The sequence below is a fragment of the Eubalaena glacialis genome, chromosome 12 (genome assembly GCF_028564815.1).
Source record: "Eubalaena glacialis isolate mEubGla1 chromosome 12, mEubGla1.1.hap2.+ XY, whole genome shotgun sequence".
NCBI lineage: Eukaryota > Metazoa > Chordata > Mammalia > Artiodactyla > Balaenidae > Eubalaena > Eubalaena glacialis.
The window spans coordinates 29,590,915-29,614,608 of NC_083727.1; the positions used below are offsets into that span (position 1 = coordinate 29,590,915).

Here is a 23,694-nt window from a genome sequence, read left to right on the forward strand (position 1 = left end):
CCTAGCCCGGGGGGCTTGCCTGTCCTTTGTGCCCTGGATGTGGGTCTCAGTGCTCATTTGCATAAAGCCTCTGAGTTGTGATCACATCTTCAATAGGCACAGTTTTACTTTATTATCTTACTAAGGAATTATCATCGCATCAAAAGGAACATGGCTGGTCTAACAAAGCAGCCAGACCCAGAGGGTAGGCATGACCCAGGAGCCTGTGGGTACCAGTTGCAAGTTTCTAGATAGTTTCTACTTCTGTGATGTCCACAAAAGGCTGAGAATTCCCTATGGCATCTTTGGGGGGACACTGGGATGTAAAGAAGGGCCCTCGTGGATCAAGACCATGAGCCAAATGGCCAGGAATGCTAAACTTCACCATGAACTTTAAGTGCGGACTGACTTCGGGGCTGGATGTCTATTGAAAAGGCTCTAATTATGATTCCTCACCCTCCTCTCTCCTGTAGTGCTGGCTGCTTCTCCTCAGTCCACCCAGCTGCCCCAGACTCTGCCATTCGTGTTTAGGCAGACATTCTCTCTCTTTCCTCCCGTTCTCTGTCAGATTTCTTGGAAAAGTCATCTCTACTTTCTGGCATCCATAGGATAGCACCCTGCTTCTAACATCATCAACCAAAAAGTAGACACAGAAAAAGAAAAACCCACTCTATGTCTTTCTTCATTTTATTTATATGGTAAAATAGCACCAGGAAAATTTCCCATGGTGGAAGTCCTAAGGTGTCACAGGGTTGAGATCTTGGAAGCGCTAGGGTCTAGCCTTCCACACTGAATTAGAATTCCAAATCCTGAATGGGCAGCCTGAGGACTGTAATGGAACCTCAGCAGTAATAAACAGCAGTCATGAGATGAGTGGGGAAGCTAGTTTGGGTCAGTAGCCCTTAAAGCATATAATGGGGAAGATATACCCTTCAAATAAAATTCAAACAGTAAAGACCATAGCTTAATTCTGTAGCATATAACCTGTGTTGGTATCCTCCCCCCAACCTATGTGAGTATAGGGTCATAGAATGTCCTAGTGCAACTGTATAAGCTTTTGAAGGCAAATTGCCTAGATAGATGACAGATAGATAGATAGGTAGATAATACTGTGATATATAATTTTTAAAAACTTGTAATTTTGCAAAGAGAATTTTTTATTAATTCATATGGAGACAATTTTATTATATCTCTAAAGAATTATACTCAGTGCTAGCTGCTGGGTCTGAAGAGGGACACTGACAAACCAGGATGGTTTCCAGACCCTTTGCACACATCCCAGTCTGTCAGTGTCCTATGAACCCTGAATAAAAGAATTAGGCACATGAGGCTAAGTCCAGAAAGCAGAAGAAAAAGCTGGGTCTCTCTTCTGTCAGGGGATATCTCCGCAAGACCACAAGAAGCTGGCTTTGGGGCATGCACCCCCCCACCATCCCCTTTCCTCCTTAACCCACTGCCTCGACTCTCTCCAGAGTAGGATAATAGAGGGTTTCCCTGGTGGTGCAGTGGCTAAGAATCCATCTGCCAATGCAGGGGACACAGGTTCGAGCCCTGGTCTGGGAAGATCCCACATGCTGCGGAGCAACTAAGCCCATGCGTCACAACTACTGAGCCTGCGCGCCACAACTACTGAAGCCTGCGCGCCTAGAGCCCATGCTCCGCAACAAGAGAAGCCACAGCAATGAGAAGCCCGTGCAGTGGAATGAAGAATAGCCCCCACTCACCTCAACTAGAGAAAGCCACGCACAGCAACAAAGACCCAACATAGCCAAAAATAAATAAATAAATAAATTTATTTTAAAAAAGTAAAAATAAAAATAAAGTAGGATAATAGAGCATCAAAGGAAGGAACTCTTGTATCTCAAGGGTCTTTCTTTTTCTAGGGAAGCACTATTTCCCATCCAACAAAACGGGGAAACTAAGGAAGGCGAAGGAGAAGGACAAGGTGGTAAAAACCGTCTTCTGCTACTCACACAGCTCTGGCATCTCTTCCCCCGTGTCCTTGACTCAGTACCCCATGCCGCCCTCTGTCCCTCTAAATCTGCTTCTGGGGTGCCTCACTCAACCTGCCTCTCAAGTGCCTCATTCTCCAGAGTCACTTATTTCTCCAACCTGAATACTGGAGACCAACTGCCAGAGCACACACCCTAATCAGCACATCAAACTTAGATATAAAGAACAATGACAAGAAGAGATACGGAGCAATGTGATATTCTTATCCAAATGTGAGAATCTGACTCAGATCACCTGTGGTAGAAGAATTTGTTGTTGAGGATTTTAAGATCACGTGGGAAAAAAGAATATGTGGAAATTGAGGGCATGAGAGTACTTCAAAGTCATTTTGCATGTGAAAATTAAAAGAGTACATAATAAATAATAGAAAATAGAGATATCACTAGAATGTTAAGTTTCTTGGGGGGCAAGAACCACATCTGTTTTGTTTCATTGTGATACATATAGAGAGATATCTGTACATATATATAGATACCTCCCAGTACCTAGGAAGATGCCTGCTGTGTAATGATGTTAAATATTTGTTTTCTGATTAGCTGGTTAAATAGCTGATGTAGTTTCAATTTAATGGTTTGTATTCGCAATGCTCATACATCAACTTTATTTTATTGTGGATTATTGCATTTTTATTTGCTCCTCCATCTAAATATTTGATGCTTTTTTAAATTTTATTTTTGGAGTCTCCCATTTTCTACATGCCATCAGGATCCCAGAGATGTAAAATACCTTGGATACTTGTGGGAAGCGATGTCAGATCACCTTTATCTGACCTGCTCCTTTCACCAAAGCTAAATGGCATTTTGAAACCACACCTCCTACTCCAGCAACGGCATAGTTGAGCAGCCTCAGCTCAGCCTGTGATAATTGTGTCCAAGCACACGTTTCTAGTCCATTTCACACACATCTCAATTTGCTGCTTCTCCATCGCCTTTGCTTTTGCCTCCTCTTCTAAATGTTGACATTCCCTAGGTCCTCGTCCTCGTCTTGCTTCTCTTGTTCCTCTATTCTGTCTCCCTAAGTGATCTCTCCCATCCCTGTGGCTGTAAATACCAAATACACACCGCTGGATCCCAAATACATCTCCCCAGCCTTGACTTACCTCTTCAATTCCAAATCTGTATGCTCAATCCACTGCCTGATATTTTAATCGGAACAGCTTACAGGTAAAACAAGTAAACCGTTTTAGTAAATCTAATGTGGAACTTCTGATTTCCACTTCTCCTTTCACCCCCACCCATAGCCAGGTCCCTTCTGCTTCTTCCCTAGGTCAACCTGTGGCCCATATAGTACATAAGCCTGCACACCGGGTACTGAATATTGTAAAGCCACCCAACCGACTGCTCAAACCAGGGAGCCATCTTGGGTTCTGACCCACTTCCTTACCCTCCAACACCAATTCATGAGCAAGTGTCATCGTTTTTACCTCCAAATTAACTCTTGAATCTGTCTGCTTGTCATCAGTTCCACTCCTCACACCCAGATGCAAGCTGGCACCGTCTCTTGTCAAGACTAAGGTGACAAACTACCCCCTGCTACCAGTCTTGCCTTTTGACAACTAGTCTCCACACAGCAACAAGAAGCTCAGAGTGTCTTCCCTCTTACTGGTCAGTGGGCATGGACCCCACTGTATTGGGAATACAATAAAAAGTTGTCACTGTGACCTGCCAGGCCTTGCATGAAGTGTCCCCTCTCTACCTACCCACTTTCACTGATGCCCCCTCCCACCTCCCTCCCCAAGCTCATGCTGTGCCCCCATACATGACATGACATCCCGGCATCTCATAGTTCCTAAAACAGGACGAGCGATTTTCTGGGCTCCGGCCTTGGAAACTACTGCTTCCTGGACCTGTGATACTCCTCCCTAAGCCTTTATCTTTTTGTTTTGTCTCCTTTCTGTTATGACAAGTTACAGACATGTAACAAACACTTATGTACCTACCACCGAAAATTAATGACTTTTAACATTTCACCATTTTCCCTCAGATGTTAACCCTACAAGAATGGAACAATATAAAGCCCCTTTTGTTCTTCTTCCCCCTGTCCCATGCCCCTTCCTCCTTCCTCAGAGTGAGTGATGGATGCTGTCGGGTCCTTCCCCTGCACCTACTTCCGCCTCCTTCTTTCTAGACCCAGCCCTGAATTCGTGGAGGCGCTCACATCCTGCCCTCCCCCCAACACCCTCATGTGTTTCAGCAAAAGCCAGCAGTGGCCCGATTGCGGCCAAGGAGACCGGAGGGCAGGTTTCCTGGAGGCTGTGCTTCATTTTGCCCCAGGTTCCACGCTGGGAAGACTGGGACCCTTCCGGAGGCTGCTTCACTCTCTGTCCTGCCCTCAAGGGTTTGCCTTAGACAGCGGGACCCGAGGAGCCACGCTCTCTGAATTTCTCCTCCAACACCAAGGCAGGAATGAAACCGTGTTCTTCTTTGTTCAGTCCTCGTCATCTGTCATCTGCTTATCTCGAATATCTGTCTGCTCAAAACGAAAACCAACATCACATCACAAATAGAAGAAATAACTTTCTAAATAACTTTCTAAATGTCTCCACCCCTCTCCTCCCCAAAAATGAAAGAAAAAGGATTTTTCCTTCTTTAATCATGTCTTGGTTAGTGTATTATTGGACTATGATTATATGTGCTATGAAAAACGTACTTAGACAAGCTTAAGTCTCCATCAGACACAATTCAGAACTGACCTGTTTCTTCTCTCTGCTCGTAGGTTGCGGTATGTTTACTCTCCTGTCATCTGTCACGGCTGCTGTCAGTGGCTTCCTGGTGGGGTATGAACTTGGGCTCATCTCTGGGGCTCTTCTGCAGATAAGAACCTTGTTAGCTCTGACCTGCCACGAGCAGGAAATGGTTGTGAGCTCCCTCCTCATCGGGGCCCTACTGGCCTCTCTCATCGGAGGGGTCCTGATTGACAGGTGCGGAAGAAGGGCCGCCATCATCCTGTCGTCCTGCCTCCTTGGACTTGGGAGCCTGGTCTTGATCATCAGTTTATCTTATGCGGCTCTCATAGCGGGACGCATTGCTATTGGGGTTTCCATTTCACTCTCTTCCATCGCCACGTGTGTCTACATCGCAGAAATTGCTCCCCAACACAAGAGAGGCCTTCTTGTGTCGCTGAACGAGCTGATGATTGTCATTGGCATCCTTTTTGCCTACATTTCAAATTACGCGTTTGCCAATGTTTCCCACGGCTGGAAATACATGTTCGGCCTTGTTATTCCCTTGGGAGTTTTGCAAGCGATTGCGATGTACTTTCTTCCTCCAAGTCCTCGGTTTCTGGTGATGAAGGGACACGAGGAAGCTGCTAGCAAGGTTCTCGGAAAGCTGAGAGCCATCTCCGATACAACGGAGGAACTCACTGCGATAAAATCTTCCCTGAAAGATGAATATCAGTACAGTTTTGGGGATCTGTTTCGTTCAAAGGACAACATGAGGACCCGAATCATGATAGGCTTAACATTGGTATTTTTTGTACAAATCACTGGCCAGCCAAACATATTATTCTATGCATCCACTGTTTTGAAGTCCGTTGGCTTCCAAAGCAACGAGGCAGCTAGCCTCGCCTCCACAGGGGTTGGGGTTGTCAAGGTCATCAGCACCATCCCGGCCACCCTTCTTGTAGACCATGTTGGGAGCAAAACCCTCCTCTGTGTCGGCTCCTCTGTGATGGCAGCTTCACTGGTAACCATGGGCATCGTGAACCTCAACATCCATATGAACTTCACCAATATCTGCAGAAACCATAGTCCTATCAACCAGTCTTTGGATGAGTCTGTGTTTTATGGACCAGGTAACCTGTCAGCCAGCAATGACACTCTTAGAGAATCCTTTAAAGGGATGGCTTCCCGCAGAAGCTCACTAAGGCCCACGAGAAATGACATGGATAAGAGAGGAGAAACGACCTTGGCATCCTTATCGAATGCTGGGCTAAGCCAAACTGAATACCAGATCATCACAGACCCTGCGGACATCCCAGCTTTTTTGAAATGGCTGTCCTTAGCCAGCTTGCTTGTTTATGTTGCTGCATTTTCAATTGGTCTAGGACCAAGTAAGTATTTTATTTTGTATTCCTTCCCTCTCTCCCCTTATGAATGTTATATATTATCTTTGACCCGTCAGAGCATCCTACTGCTATAGTACCTCATACATGGAACTACTAGAAGCAAGATGGGGATGATATTGACCACCTGATGTTTCTGCTAATGAGGAAAGTATGGTTGGCTTATATCTGCCGTGTGAAATGTGCAGGACTAGTATTCAACCAAGTATTAGTTTCCCATTATCTGTCACATGAGGATACTTTAATATCAGTTGATGAGGAATGAATCAGACCTTGAAAGATATTTGTTGCTCAAGAGAATATATTGTTTTATGAAAACAAAGTTTACTGGGACATTGTCTTCTATATCATTCTCTACTTTCTTCATAGGTGCAAGGAAAAAAAATTGTGTTTAGATTTTCTTAAAGACACAATAGTAGATGCATTCCAGTAATAAAGAAGAAGAAAGGAATTAAGAAGGAATTATTATGGAAAGGATAATGCGTTAGTGAAGTATATTTGATCACTAGAGTAACATCCTGGGGCACTTTACTCTGTCTGTTAAACAGGAGAATGGGAGTCAATGCATTCCCATTGAACATAGTACAAACAATCTACAGGGAGGTAGCTACAAGGTTGTTTTATTTGATATAGTCAGTCTATTGCAGTGACAAAGTTTAATCACTTCTCTTGAGCAAACTCTGGAGTTTGCTAGAATAGGTTGTTTGTTGCAGTTCTTTCATCTTTTAGCCTCACATCCAAAGTCTAAACCTCTCTGCAGGGAAGTTGTGAAGGCTCTTTTTTATGCCTCACTAGAAAATGATGTGCTTAAAAATCAAGGGTAGTCTGTCTCTACCACCATCACCTCCTACCTGTCACCTCTCCCTCCTACTCTCATTCCTCTCCATCTCTCTCCCTTTCTTCCTCCTTCCTTTCCTCTCTTACAGAGTTGATATTGAAACTTTTGTTTACAATGATCAAGGAGCAGACAAATTTTCTCCCATAAAGGGAAGTGCTGGAGGTTCAAGAATAATGAGAAGACATAGGCTGTGTTGAAGGAGAAGGAATCTCATGAACACGTGCAGGTTTCTGGTGCCAGACGCTGGACAGTGTTTCTGGAGAGGGCTTGTCCTAGTGATCCACTCTTAACTCTTCATTCAAATGATATGTACTGAGTGACTAATTGTTTTAATAGCCAGGAACTATGCTCAATATTAGGGAAACAGTAATGAACAAGGCAGATACTGTCCCTGTCTTCAAGGAGATTTTGGTTGAATGGATTGAGCTATGCTCCCTGTGTCTGCTTCTTTCTGGTCAGCAACCAGCAGGTTTGGCCTGCTTAATCTCAGTTAATTAATAACTGGCCTTGCACCTGGCTGATACGGCCTCTCCAAATCTGCTTCCTCATCTTTTAGTTTCTACTCCTACGTCTATGTGAGATCAGTATCTAGATACTGATTCATTCAAATTCCATAGAGGGAATCTGATGTACACTGCTCTTTGCTGTGCCAGGTCATAAGGGGTTGTTTTAGTCTAAGCAGCTATGGCTAGATTGGACTACAGGATCTAAAGCACTGATGTCCAGAAGATGGCCCTTCCTTTCGCACTATGAGTAGACAGATTTCCCCATAAGGGACTGTGCATGGGCAGGTAGAGGAAATGCTACAATACCATCAACCTCTGCTCTCTCTGACCTGTTCCTGGACCCTGACCCTGCTTCTTAAGACTGAAAATGATAAACATCATTAACGAATAGTTTCCTGGAAACAGGTTTCTACCATTCTTTCAAGATTCAATTATCTTGGGTGTGCACCTGTGAGACACTTGTTTTAATCAGTTTGGGTTGCCATGGCTTAGAGAACAAACATTTATTTCTCACAGTCTGGAGGCTGGGAAGTTCAAGATCAAGGTGCTAGGAGATTCAGTTCTTGGTAGGACTCTCTTCCTGGTTTGTAGAGGCAGACTTTTTGCTGTATGGGACAGAGATAGAGAGAGAGAGAGAGAGAGAGAGAGAGGGAGAGAGAGAGAGAGGAGAAAAGTAACTAGATCTTTTGTGTCTCTTCTCATAAGGGCACTAATTCCACCATGGAGGCTTCACCCTCATGACCTAATTACTTCCCAAAGGCCTCTTCTCTAAATGTCATCATATTGGGTATTAGGGTTTCAACATATGAATTTTGGGGAGCCATAACATGCAGCAATAACAATACTTATGTGGCCACTCTGATACATAAAGCTAATGAAATTTGAGTAAGCACCTTTTTAAAATTGTTATTTTCAGAAACTCTTTAAAGTCTATTAGAAGAGCAAGATATGAGTGCTACCTTGTACCAAAGAATCAACTTAACTTTGTCTGTGAAACTTTCTATATCAATAAGGTTTGCTTACTTGATAAACTTCAGGTGGTATTTATTGTTCCATTGATTCCCTTTGCTGGTATCTTTTTTTCCCTATATATTCATCATAAAACTAAAAATATTTCTTTTTTGCATCAGTTTTCTTGATCCAATCTTTTGAAATATCACAGATCAATTAAGAAAAGGATGCCCTCTTTGTTTTCATTCAGAGAACCTCTCAGGTTGGCAGAGGTTACGACATGACACACATTATAATATGAGAGACATTGATCTTAAACTTCCAGAGCCAAACTATTCATGGTAAGAGTCCTCCTGAGCTCATGATACTCTTCTTCTCTTTAGTTTTTGGGTAACTTTGAAAAGTACAGTAAATCCTCAGTCACTCACATATCATTTGATACTTTATTATATTAGAGCAAGAGTTCCCCTTTTCAGGAAGCTCAATCTGATTTTGGAAAAAATTATTGGAGGCTATTTGTTATTTACCTTCTAGAATTCCTTAAATAGTATTCTATACTAATTTTTAAAAATACATAATTTAAGCTTTAGATTCAGCTAATATTTATTGGCACCTATTATGTCAAACACTGCTCTAGGAAGTTTTTACATATTTTGGAATACTTCATTTTACCTTCACAACAAGCCTGGGAAGAAAAGTATTCACCAAATTTTATAAATGAAGACACTGAATCTGAGAGAAGTTAAGTGACTTGCTCTCATGAAAACATCTCTTGTCTTCTGAAATGGCCAAGACAAGAACAGGCAGAACTGTGTTGGTCTTGATAGTAACTGTTAATTGTCAGTTCGGTCCTCTCCTTGAAGATATATTAGAAATAAGAATGAATGAAAATAGTGTATCATTGTCCATCACATGAGGCTATTAAATGGGCCACTGCATTTTATGCAGGATAGAGACAGTCTCTCTTTTTCTGAAGCTCTCCTAGAGCTAAGCGAGCATGTACATTTTTTTATAAGGCTGAGCTACAGGCTAAAAGAGAAGGAAAATAATGATGAGAATGCAGAAGTTTTTGATGTGCATTTACTTGAATAACTAAACTTGATTAAGATAATGTTTAGTGTGTATATTGGTTGGAATTCAAGCTCAGCTATAACAAAGACCAAAATAACAGTGGCTTAAACAAGATAGCAGTTTCTTTCTTTCTGTTAACAGCTGGAGCTGGGTAGTTCTGGGTGCTGTGGAGGCTTCCAGCCCAGGCACCAGAAGCCTATAGATAGTGTCCCCAGACGCCATGGTTTAATATTGGTTCCCAGTCTATCGTGATGCCTATTTAGAGATATTAAGATCAAGTTTAAAATTTCATCACCCTTTTCTGATAGCTAATGATCCCTTGAGAATAAGTGAAATGCACAAAGTACAGTCAATTAAAGGGAGGCTAGGTATTGAAAGGCCTGGATGCGAAGACAGTGTGAGCAATTCTACCAGAAAAGCAGAACTGCTGTGAGTGATATGAGATAAGGAATTTTCTACAGGGATTAGACATCCATAATTGTGGGAGCTGCTGAGCAAGCAAAGGTCTGGTAGGGGACGGTTAGAGGCAAAGGAGAAAGTCACTAATCAGGGCCGCAAAGAAAAGCTGGCGGAGTCCGTGAAGCCTGTGGCTTCTGCATCTGGTTGCAGCCTGAAGTCTCTGCAGGTCAGCAGGGCAGGTGGGAGGAAAAGCTGGATGCAGGGCAGGGGGAACAAAGACGAGGGACCCTGCTAGGGCAAACTGGAATCCATAAGAAGAACCTGGAACCCACATCTGTCTCTCACCATGTCAACTCTGATGACGCAGGCCACCTGCAGAAAAACTGATGTCCTTCTCCACAGAGCCCTGCCCATGTGCCTGGCCTGCTACTTGGAGAAGTTGGAGGAGGAGATCTGGGTGCACTGGCTGCTCCCCATGCCAACAAGGAGAACCAGCAGATCACAACAATGTGTACAACCTGCACTGATGTCCAGGGCACCAACCCCCCAAGCACAGGGCTGAGTGTCACTTTGGCCTTCCAAGTCTCAGGCAAATTTCTCTTCTGGGCAACCCTTACCCAGAACTACACAGGGAAGGAAATGTAGTTCCAGCTTAGCTAAACTGACACAGTACAAAATGACCAGGGTGATAAACTCGACTAAGAGAATAGATGTGAATCTGGAAAGAAATATTTCAGAAGGTCAAAGGCTCTGTATTCTGTCTTCAGTTTCTGTGACAGACATTTATTTCTTTTAATTAAAACATTACTTGTTAAACTATATGACTAGCTTCCATTCCATCTAGTTCTAAAGAAGCCATGAGGTCGTTTCATTACTGTCTCTTGGCTTTTGTTTCTTTAGCTATAAAACCAAAAAACACTCTTTTGCTAATGCATTATAAAAGCTTTCATATTTATTTTCTCAGGAACGTTAATTGTCTCCCTTGAGCTGACGACTGTCACGTATCTCCAGTTCCATTGCCTCACATGACTTCTTGTTCCCTTTTTCCCAATGAGTGCTGGACTTTTCCATTTTGATGCTTCACTGTCAGCTGAACACAAACAAGCTGAGGCTGAATTCTTATTCCCCTCATGTCAAGGGGACTTGTCTTTCTTTTCCATGGGGTAATCACTCTGCCAGTCACTCAGGTCTGACGTTCTGGGCCCGTTTCCCAATCCAGTCAATGACCAAATGCTCTTGGATTTTCCCTCACAAAGGGTTCCTGTGTTCATTTTTTCCTTCCCATTTCTGCCATCCTAGTCTACCCCTTTCGATCTCATCCCTAGATTACTGGGAGACCCTTCCTGTGGTTCTTTCCCCTTCTAGGCCTTTCCCACACCCAACCATCCTCCGTACCAGTATCCCCTAAGTAACTGTGTTCCCCACATCACCACAGCTCACAAATCTTCCATGGCTTCCCACTTTCTTTCATATCAGAAGAATCAAATGCCTTTCAAGATGAAAAGAAGATTAGAAATGATCTAGTCCTACATTTTCCTTTTAGAGAAAAGAAACAAGAAACTCTCAGAGATTGAGATCACACAGATTTAGGACTAGAACTCTGGACATCTGAAGCCTAATTCCATGCTCTTTCTACGACTATATCACTCATCCTGGAGGGAAAAGATGTGTGATTTTCAAGGTTCTCCATCATCCCACCCAACTCCATCAGAGTGTCTGCACAACTCCAAGGGGCACCATTTACATCGCAGTCTGTGGAGTGTTTTTTCAGGGCTACCATTCATATAGAAACACATATAGATTTCACATGGGATATAAAGAGAATGATGCCCCCCTGGCGTTGTGACATGAGGCAATGCTTTGCCTCTCTGGGCATTTTTATTCCCCATTGCTCCCCACCCAGATCAAGAGACAGAAAGCATCTGTTGTGGCCTCTTTTCCTTCCCCCCCCTACTCTACCCAAGTCCCTCCTATCTTGAAAGCTCAGTGAAAGTCTTATCTCTTTTATGAATTCACTCCATTTCTTCAAGGTCTTTATTTGTATGAACTACTAGTTATTTCTAGTGTAGACTAGTTCAGTTCTGGGCTACAAAGAGCCTGCATTTAAAATCACAAAACCTAGGTTCTAATCTCAGTTCTTCTGCCTACTAGTTATATGTTTTTAAGTCATTTGTTTTCTCTGAAGCCTCTAAATCCATGAATTGGGCATAATAATACCTGTCCTATCTCACAGAGTATAGGTGAGCATCAAGGGAACTAATGCATGTGCAAGTGTTTTGGATGTTATAGTGTATGATGTAAATGGAAGTTACCGCGTGATAATACAACTTAGTCCTTAATGATATAGTGTACTGCTTTTGTATGCTTGTTTGGTTTATTAACCAGAATGTGGTTACTGGATTGTAAGCTCTTTGAGGGAAGACACGACATCTCACATTTTTTCCTTCTGTCCCTTTAAGTCAGCACTGTATATATCTGTTTGAAAACCATGCAGGGGTACATTTATGTTTCTAAGGAGGAGAGGGAAAGAACTTTAAAACTAAGGTGAATATACAGGAAAAATCTCAAAGTGTGCTTCTTTATCTGTGTCAAGCTATCTAGTGGGTAGGCTAAGTACCAGGAAAGCTGGGAACACTAGGTTGCCACAGAAGCTCCTGTTCCTCCTGAAACCATCATGTTTTTGCAAAACAATCCATCACTTTGAAACCACACACCTCAGTTTGGGACTCAAACCCACAATCTTCTAATCTCACTCCTTCAGCTGGGACTCGAATCCAGCTGCACTTCAGTTGGAACTTGAACCTAAAATTTCTGGCTTAGGCGGGGACTCAAACCCACAATCTCCCAGCTGAAACCACACACCTGGTCACAGGATTTAATGGACCTCAGGTTCTTTACGTCTCAGCACAGAAGGAATTCAGTGAGAGGCGAAGTGATAGGCAAGTAGATTTATTAACATAGGACGCTTGTGAAGGATACAAGAGGGCAGGCAAGAGGACTCTGCCCTGAAAGTTAAGTGGGAAAGCAGGTTTATTTAGGGAGATACACACTCCATAGACAGAGCATGGGCCATCTCAGAAGGCGAGAGGCCCCGAAATATGGGGTAGTTAGTTTCTATGAGCTGGGTAATTTCATAGGCTAACAAGTGGGAGGATTATTCCAACTATTTTGGGGAAGGGGCAGAGATTTCCAGGAATTGGGCCACAGCCCACTTTTTGGCCTTTAATGGTTGGCTTTGGAACTGTCATGGTACCTGTGTGTATGTCATTTAGCATATGCTAATGTATTATAATGAGCTTATAATGAGGCTCAAGGTCCTCTGGAAGTCAAATCTTCCACCATCTTGGGCATAATCTGTTCTAACTAGTTTTTGTCATATCCTCAACAGCTATGTCATTCTTTTAAAGGTTGTGCCTTGCCGCCTTCCCTCCTGTCTCAACTGTGGTGTGAGTTTTAAAAATCTTTTTCTGTTTTTGCCTCTTAGAAAAGATGCAGGAGAGTTAGCAGTGCTCAGAAATAAGTAGTTGGAAGCATTTAGGGCATTTCTTTGTCAGGTCATAAAGAGTTATTTGGGAATTTCACTAATTCCTACTTTTAGACACAGTATCTAAAAGTCGTCCCAGATTTTTTTTTTGGACACCTTTGCTTTTTGCTTTCACATGGAGAAGAGAGTCTTTTTGAGCATTTCTTAGAACAAAAGCAATGCTAATGAGATGGAGAATCTCAGTTTGAAGGAGGTTTGGGTTTGGGAAAGGGAAATAACCCTTCATCTCATGGTTTCTTCAACTTGTAATTGCTGTTCCAAGCACTGATCCGGATATTCACGCCTGAGGGTAGAAGGCAAGCAGTCAGAGACAGAATCCCAAACATTCCCTCTAAGGAAAACAAGCAGTTAATTCACATGGGTGGCTTGAGACTGTCAATTCTCTTAGGGTTTTTAGAAGAGATCTGAATAATTGTCCTTTTTTTTTTCTTGCTAAGAGTTAGTCATTTCTGTTTATATTCATGCTGCAGTTCATTTTTTCTTTTCTAAAGAAAACATACCATAAAAATTCCAATTCAATCACCAAAATTGTATTCTAGAGCATTAGCACGAACCATTTGGAATTTAAAGAAGATTTTTATTAAGAGCAAATTTTCATACCAGATCATGAATGCATTATAAAACTTATTAACCTGATGCGATTATTGCTCAGGTATTTCATTTAAAGAGTTTATTACTTGTAATAGAAGCAAATCCTTTGTGTAAATAGGGGCATAAAGGGAAAAGCACTTGCTGTTCCAAAGCAAAATCAAAGCAAGATTAATTCATCTTTATTAAATCTTTTAAAATATGTGTTGGCTTAGAACAACATTCCTTCATTGTATTAGATCACAACATAGTTTCTCTTGTCAAAAAGTATTTCTATTTTTAGGTTAAAGTGTATGCCCTACATCACTTTACTTTCTGGTCATCTGTTTCCTTGATTTTAGAATAATAGGTGTACGCTGGAATCTAGAATTCAGGAGGGGGCATAAATTTGGTACCAAGTAATCTCATATATTTTATTTTATACATTTAAAATATTATTCTATGAAGGAATCTGTAGGCTTCACTAGCCTGCTGAAGGGTTTCATAGCCCGAGGTTAAGAATCTCTGCCCTCCATTTCTCTGTAACTAATACTAAAACTCTTCCATCAAATAAAAATCGCAATACATACCCCACTGCTTTTATTGGAGATTTTTATGAAACATTCCGTTTTCCACGCCTCATCTCTCACTTTAAAATATGTTCGAAATCTTAACTTGACTTTCCAGTCTTTCTGGGGTGGTCCTGATCATTTTAGCTCCTTCTAATAACTGAACACTTTTTTATTGTGGTTCAAGCTTCAGGGTAGAACCAAAAAGTCCTGACATTGTGAGGACATAGAGCCACATAACGATTTCTCTTCTTCTTGGGCTTCAAAAGTAAAGCAGAGATGAGCCCAAGCCCAAGCCCAAGGCGTAAAGTTATTATTTCATGAGTTCATCTGAGGTAATACTTGTGTAGCTGCCCTCCTTAGAACAGTCTCTGTAACTCAGAAAAATGTGTGTGACTGTTCTTTTCACAACAATTATTAGGGCTTTTATAAAAGGGAACGAAAGTGGGTCCTTTGTAGAGACGTGGATGGACCTAGAGACTGTCACACAGAGTGAAGTAAGTCAGAAAGAGAAAAACAAATACGTATATTAACGCATATATGTGGAATCTAGAAAAATGGTACAGATGACCCTGTTTGCAAGGCAGAAATAGAGACACAGATGTAGAGAACAAACGTATGGACACCAAGGGGGGAAAGCAGGGGAGTGGGGTGGTGGAGGGATGAATTGGGAGATTGGAATTGACATGTATACACTAATATGTATAAAATAGATAAGAACCTGCTGTATAAAAAATAAATAATAAAAATAAAAATAAATTAAGTAATTTTAAAAAACAATTATTAGGGCTTTTTTTAAATCCAAAAATTCCTCTGTCCATAAATTAATTAAACTCCTCTTCCATCTCATGACTAATATCTTTTCATTAGAGCAGATGGAAAGAATTTGTCCAAGGTCATATATTAAGTTCTGTAATGAGGCTATGACTGTCATCCTTTAACTGCCTTTGTATTCACAAGTTCAAGCGGAACTTTACACTGAAGACTGAATGACAGGTGACAGCAAATCACCTCCCCCAATCTCTTCTACCAAATAGGCAGGAGTTCCAGCAAGAAAGCATCTTGGAGTGACCAGGAAGAGAGGAGAGAGGGAGAAAGTGGTAGGGATTCATCTGCTCACTTACTTGTCCAGCACGTGTGGATTGCTCACCACAACCCACTGGACATGGTACCCATTGCTGGGGATTCAGGGATGGATGAGTGAGAGCCACACCTCGCCCCAGTGGAGCTAGTGGTGGGGACAGGCAATAAGCCAGAAAATGAAGGCATGTATAATACAACTTCAGGAGGAGAGAAGTGTCACCATTTAGGTGGAGGTAAGAGTGATGAAGAAAAATAAAGAAGGATCAGGGATAACATCAAGTGGCCTTAAGGGGGACCTGAGCTTGGAGGTTTAGGAGAAGAGCAGAAAGCCTTTGGAGGCTATACAACAGAGTGTGTGAATTCAGACTACGCTTTGGCATTAGGCTGCCTGACCTTGAATCACAGCTCTACAGTGTAGGACCCCAGGCAGGTCAATCCATCTGCCTAGGCTTCAGCTTCCTGATCCACCTCACAGTGTAACTGTGGGGTTGAACAGAGCCATTTGTATGATGTGTACCTAGTGCAGTGCCTGGTGTGTGGCATGGACTCAATACACTTAGTTATTAGTGCTATTTAAAAATATCTGGCCATGGTCTAGACAAGAGATGTATAGTTTTGGTAAGGCCAGCACTGACCCCAGCAGTCATTTTGCTTAAGGCACATCAGGAGACACAGCAGATGCTCCATAGCCCCATATTGAATTATGATGCCATGGTCCTCCTCACCTCCTTTCTATGCACCATTCCAGTTAGGTCAAGACTAAAGAAAATACATGTGTTGCTTGAAATATGGTTCATTTCTGCACTACCTACAGTCAAGAGAGCTTTCTAGGTTATCAGACAGGTGTTACAGAAAATTCTGAGTCTTTGGTGAAAGGTGTGATTTAGGTTGAGAAACACCCAACTGTCCATTCTTCTAAGTTGGTGCAACTAATTTAGACTCTGTGTCCTGTGTGCACACAAACTTTGGCTTGTTCGTTGTTGTTTCCTTGAGCCTAACCTAGGGCCTGGCCCACAATAGGGGCTCAAGAAATATTTGTTAGATGAGTCAAAAAAAGTTTCTGGAACTCTCTCAGCTTCTGTGATGAAGGGGAGCTGTCTCTCTAGTCTGGGGTTGACATATCCTGATCTCCTCTAGTATGAATCTGTGTCAATATCTAGGCCATCAGAAATAAAAGTGGTTTGTGGGGAACCCCATGCACATTTGACCAAAAGTTATATCTGAGTAAAACTACTCAATTGAGGATGTGTGGCCACCTCTAATTCATTTGATGACTAAAGAAGTTTCATGTTGTAAATTTACTAAAATTAAGGCCATTTAAAAAAATGTATGGTGTTAGCCAAAATATTCATTTCCAAATTTCCATATTTGCTCCAAATACAAGATTCAACGTTTCCCCTAGAGTGGGAAAAAAAAAAAAAGAGAGAGATTGAGATTAGTCATATCATGGGATAATAATTCCTACCTTGGTTTAGTAATTGAATGTTTTAGAACTTAACTCTCTCCAAAAAAGATTTGAGACAATTCCTTCCTGGTTTTCCTAAGAGAAATATGTAGAAGTCTGAGCCTGGAATTTGTTTACTTAATTAGTGTTAGAGCTTATAGAAATATTTCAATGGATTATCTCAGGCTTAACAATCACGTTAAATTTCTCAGATGTAAGCTGGAAGTCTAAAGTTAATAATAGTAATAAAAGATCTTTGTAGAAAAATCATACCATAGCCACAAGTAATCAAACTCTCAAGAACTGTAAACTGGCTGATATTTGAGCCCACTTGCAAGCTTACAAGTTAGCCTCAGTTTCATGGATTTTGGCAAAAGACACAAGACTCCTTGGTCAGAGACAAAGGACAGTTTATTATTCATAGCAATAGCAATAGCCAGACTATCAGCATTTGCACAAATTCCCCAAGCCCCAATACCCACAGGGCATCATGAACCAGGCCAGGTGACACCTATACATAGACCAGGTTATTTTAGAGGAGAGGAACCCCAAGCTTAGGGAACCCAAATCTTTTATAATAGACAGTAAGCCAGCCTGATTTTTCCCCTGGAGGGAGACATTATCTTTAACTTACTGGATAGTAAACAAAACTTTGCTCTAGAGGGGACACTCTATCTTCCAAGGTTGTTTGTTATATGAACATCCTTAGAAAGACAGCCTAGAACAAAATCAGTGCCTTTTCTCATGAGACATGCTGAAATGCGAGACCCATGAAAAATTGTCTTTCAACTCAAATATTCTAAAAAGGCCACTTTTCTGTTTAAAACAAGAAATTAGAACTTTTTAAGGTACAAAGATTGTAGAGCCTAGCTTTTTGTTTTGTTTGGTTTTATGGAGTTTAACCAGTCTTTTGGAGGATGGGTATCAGTAGGAAGCATATGACTCATCTGCCATAACATTTAAATTTAGATTTTATACCTAAATAACTCTAGCTCTTCCAAAAGCAATTGTTTATGTGATGTTTGCACAGCTAAAAATTATGACAATTCCAGGGGTGTGGAACAGCAGGTTCTAATTTGGAAGTTTACTCAGTCGCTTCACTCTAAGATATACAGGGTTTAGAACAAAGGCTTGCAGACCAGAATTATATCAAATGTTTTCAAAGATATTTTGATATTCTTCATATTTCCTCCTAGACACCAGGCCTCTAATATTCCAAACCATCACCGTCAAAGACTTTTTTAGTGCTCATCTTCTTTTTCTACCATTCTTCTTGGATAATCACATATGCTTAGAGAAAAGGCATATTGATTAAATTATTATTCTTTAAACAGGAGAATTTTATTATCAAATGTAGCCATTATACAATCGTATTCACACAATGGGTTTGTGTTAATTGTGTCTACCTTTAAGATCTTTCAAATCTTTTTTTTTCTTTTAAATCTTACATTTCAGTTATCATCAATATTCACACCAATACTGTTCCTTTTTTTTTCCAGTTACTGAAGTTAAAAGTTATTTTGCTTGATTAAAGTGGTGATTTATATGGTCCTCTGGTGTTAGTCGTTGCAATAATGCAAAGTAAACAAATAATAGGATCTGAATGGTTTTATACTAAATTTGCACCCCAGCAAAAGAGGAAAAACTTAAAGAGATATGTGCCTTAGCTAATTAAATGTCACTTTCCTCTTCGGAGTTAAATGATGCACAGTGGTACCTAATAGAACCAAAGAGTCTAAAACTACATTTTTGTAGCATGAGCACAGCTAAACAAAGAGAAGTAACACCATTTACTACATTGCCGTCAGCAACTCTTCACATAATATAATGCATCGGTGTTTAACTTTCCTCTCCATCCCACGCTATGATCATAGTTCCATGCCCTTGAAAATTACGAATATCAGACAGTAAAGACATTAAAGAAACAGACTAAGGTTTTAACACTATCTTAATAAACACAGCATTCACCTGTTACTTTATTGTTTTTCAGAACACAATGTTAAGCATTTTTCCAAGGAACACCTGTAACATTAAAAACTATTAATACTTTTCTCATTGAAGTCTGAAGCATCATTCATGAAAAAAGCACAGCATAAAATGTTACCTGTGAAACATGACATTCAAGTTATAGTGTAAACCAGAAAAGACTAATTTCTTGTATCTCCTTCCCTTTTTTGTTTTGCCTTTTGAACTCTAGTTCAGTGATCTGCAAATTGGGATAAGCATAATCCTGGGGGCTACGTTCTGGAATATTCCTTCAATGAAACATCAAAGGAAATCAATTTTTGGATTTTTAGGAAAAGTCTGTTTCCTAAAATTTCTTCTTCCCTGTCTTCCCAGTAATAACTATTCTTCCACGTAAAAGAAATCACACCTGTTACCCACCAGAAATCTTTTATTTATTTTTATTTTTTTAAATTTATATATTTACTTATTTTTATTTTTGTCTGTTTTGGGTCTTCGTTTCTGTGCGAGGGCTTTCTCTAGTTGCGGCAAGCAGGGGCCACTCTTCATCGCGGTGCACGGGCCTCTCGCTATCGCGGCCTCTCTTGTTGCGGAGCACAGGCTCCAGACGCGCAGGCTCAGTAGTTGTGGCTCACGGGCCCAGTTGCTCCGCGGCATGTGGGATCTTCCCAGACCAGGGCTCGAACCCGTGTCCCCTGCATTGGCAGGCAGATTCTCAACCACTGCGCCACCAGGGAAGCCCCCACCAGAAATCTTATTATGATATATGTCCCCAATTATAAAAACCTTAGGAACACTCATCAAAAAGGCAGTTGGAAATATTGGTGTAGGTGTGGTATGGAAAAATGACTCTAATGACTAGATAATAATTCTCTCATAAGCCTAGATATTTCCAATAATTTGCTTTCAACAGAACTGTAGGATGACCTAATCAAGTTATCAGATGATATATCATTACAACAAACTTTTGTTGTTAAAGAATGTAGTGACACTCCTATTAACAACCTTTTTCAACTCCCCATCTATTTTTATTATTCTTGAGAACAGTACATTTCATCTCCCTTTTTTTTTTTTTGCCTATGCCACGCGGCATGTGGGATCCTAGTTCCCTGACCAGGAACCGAACCTGCGTCCCCTGCATTGAAAGCGCAGAGTCTTAACCACTGGACCACCAAGGAAGTCCCCCATGTCTCATCTATTTGAAAACAATGTCAACTTTATGTTAAATGCCTTATTGTTATATTTTTTAAATGGATGAAGATGAGTATCAAATAGGTATTGTATTTAAATTCCACTGGAAATACTTGAGTGATATAATTATTCTCTACTCTAAATATAGAGTTTAAAAATACTATAGAAATTGCATCTTTTGCTGTCATTTAAATTTATGGTAAAAAAATGTTAGATGTTGATTTATAAATGAAAGAAAGTACTTAGTTTTTCTAATTATTTTAAAGGCTCCACAAGCAAGAAAGTTTGGAGACCACTGCCACCGTTCTTATTCCCAATTAGTACCTGATCACAAAAGGGCTCCATTTTTAACTCTGACATTTTTTATTAAGGGTTATTTCATTTAATCCAATTTCCCCAAAAATATTTTAAGAAATCATTTCAGTTGATTCTGACTAGAAATCATTAAGATAGAAAGACTGGGAACATTGAGGTTTTATTTCATTGTTTTCCTTGGTTTGTTAAGTAATCCAAGATCATATTCTTGAAAAAAGTATTTTAAAAGAGGCCAGGAGTAAGCAAAACTCAGAGAGACTGAGAAAAGGGAGAATACAAAAAATAAAAATAAAAATAAAGCTACAATATCACTGCTGATATTGGAGATGGTGGCCTATGGTGGAGTATATTTTTAAAGGACATGACTTTCCCACTCAAGGAACTTATAAGGCCATAATTTAATTGGCTTCACTCCCACAAAGTATAGGACACTGGCTCCATCAAGTTGTTGAGAACTCTGCAGCCTAAGTGTAGAACTTCCTCCAAAGTTGCTAGGAGTTCCCTGGTAAGAGTTTCAAGCCCTCCATGAATCTTTCAAACCTGAGGCTGCCATGCCTGGTGGTTCAGAAGATGCTCAAGGCAAATGGAAAGCATGCCCGAAATGCTGCGGGGTTTGAATCTGAAAGTACAGGGAGAGAAATGACAGCCTCAGTGGAAAAAAATGTTCAGCAGTGGCTGAAATACGGAGGAGGGAGGAGCTAAGTGTGGCTGTTGATATGTGATAGAGCTCAGCCATTTCCACTGATTGGCCCTATTCATTCAAGTTCATGTCCTCCATTGCAAACAAAGACATTTCAACGTATTTGTCCTTCATGGTCTTTTTATGACACTCTGTGCAGCCATAAACACTGCAGATTTCATCTGGATCAGGCAAGTTCTAATGGGCAGCCCTGGTGATTTAATGCCATGTGAAATATGAGTTTCAATATTTGTGGACAATTATCTCCCAGCAAGACCAAAATTTCCTCAACCCTTGTAACCTAGAGAAGACTTTAAAGACATGTGCAGACTCTGACATTTATAGAAGTACATATTGCTGAGGTGGGCCTGGAATAATGGGGTTAAAGGTGAAATAATAGGCATCGAGGAGAATTGTTGCAGGGCCTGCTAACCTGCAGTGAGTGGCTTCACTCACTGTGGAAGAGTTATTATATCTCTGACTACTCTGGATTCTTCACAAGCAGATAGCACAAAGCACCCCCTGTGGGCCTATCATCAGGGAAGGGGAAGGGGATAATGAGGACAGCCAGAGAGAGCCACCATTTTACTGTGGCATGTGACAATAGCCTGATTTTTGTTGGAGAGAAATTAGGCCATCTCACTGGGAAAACATTAGGGATTCAAACAAACAAACAAACGACCAAAAAAAAAACTTCCACCTGTTATTATTAAATACCAGTATATATCTCCATGTGATGATTTATACCTCTTTGCTCTTTACTTATGAATTGAAAGAGCTTCTCTATTCCTTCCGCTTTGGGTACTCACAGCCCTTTTTCAGGCAACATGGAGGCCTATAAGATTCTGGCACTATCTTGCTCCTAAGTCTTCCATGGAAAGACTGTACCCTCTCAGTAAGTTCTATCTTGCTGCAAGTTCCACTTTCAGATTTTTATTTCACGCTCTCTGGATCTGAAAACCTGTGATTTTTATGGTTCTAAGATCATTGTTAAAATTATTTTAACATGATTATGAATTAATTAATTATTTAAATTAATTTACAAATAGCTATTAATTATTTACTCTCCTTATTTTTGACTTGACAGGTTCCATATTGGGGGTGTTGAACCATCCTTGTCAAAACCTTTGTCAATTGCTGCAACATCCAGTTTGTCAGTATTACATAAACCAAGGCATCAATTCTTGAATTTTCTCCACTAGATCAAAAAAGAAGTAGTCGCTTTCAGCAATGATATATTACTTTTGGAAATGTCAGGTGTAAGTTTTGCCTGACAACAAGGGCCCATCAGAGACTGACGGAAGTCTGTTTTTCAGTATTCAGTTCATTGCTCACTGACTGGTTAAACTGCCCAAGAGCTTGGCTCAGCTGCTGCACTGAACGCATGCCTAGGACAGGCCTCAGTGTGGTTGCTGGGTTGTTTTAGGTGAGCCCTTGACAGTTCAAACTGAGCACTTATAACTAGTGCTTTGTGCAACTGTCCCATCTTCTTGTTGGTAAGATCCACCACTCTCTGTAACAGCAGGATCAACTCATTCTCATCTGAGGACAGCGTGGAAAGGATTTTCCCCAAACCCCACCAAATAATTCCAAGAAGCCATCGTGATGCAAGATGGGGAGGGGAAGTGGGGTATATCAGAGATGATGAAGAGGGGATGGAAGTAGATCAAGAAAACCAGTGCTAACTCTTATCCTCAAAGAAAATCAGCGTGTCCATTCCCCCACCTTTTCCTCATGGCTGCTAGAGCAAAAGACCCTAAGGTACTCTCTGCTCCACCCCTACCCTCACCAAATACCCAAGGCAGGAAGGGGCCTGGGGGATTGGCCTGCGGCATAGATTATTTATCTTCAACAGAGTGGACTTACATACTTTCATCTTGTATTTGCCCAAGGACAGGTCATTACAAAGGCTTCACCAGAATTATGCAGCCGTCATTCTACTCAGATCCAGATCCCCAGTCTTGCAAAGCTCAAGGCAAGGTTACCTGAGCTTTGCACTGGTCTCCAAGGATATAATCTGCAAGAATCTAGTGAAGGTCTTCTGGGGGAAAGAGTGGAGGGGAGGGATCTGGAATGTTATTTTTGAATTCCCTCTTAATTAGAACAATAATAATCATGTTCCTTTGGTTGCAGTTCTCGCCCACGCCCTACGTAGATTCACTTGGAGAAGATAATCGAGAAAAAAAATGTGTTTCCAGCCCTCTTGTATAATTTAAATATTTTTCTTACTTTAAAACAGCACATTTACTCCGAGCAGGTGTTTTCTCTACAGAGCATGATCTTGTCGTGAGAGGTGACTTTTCAATCAGGGACACAGGTGACTGCTCCATGATTCTGGCACTGGCAGCCCAGGTGGTTGCTGGCGGGGGGGCCGCTCCCTGGCCTCTCGCTCCTTCCCTCACACCGCCTCCTCTCGGGCAAGGCGATGCATCTGGTCTGTATCTAAACACCGGCTTTGCAACACAATGTGACTTAGCCAGCAGGGAGCAGGGCTGGGACAGCTCCTAAGCCCTTC

The 23,694-nt window shown here is 41.2% G+C and overlaps 1 protein-coding gene across 2 annotated transcripts in view; it reads left to right on the plus strand.

Moving 5' to 3' along the window:
• SLC2A12 (solute carrier family 2 member 12) overlaps positions 1 to 23,694 on the plus strand; it is a 56,214-nt gene that overhangs the window by 14,217 nt on the left and 18,303 nt on the right. For both annotated transcript variants that reach the window (XM_061207065.1, XM_061207066.1), the window contains exon 2: positions 4,708 to 6,045. In XM_061207065.1, the coding sequence (XP_061063048.1) occupies positions 4,708 to 6,045 (1,338 nt within the window). The remainder of the gene's footprint in view (positions 1 to 4,707; positions 6,046 to 23,694) is intronic.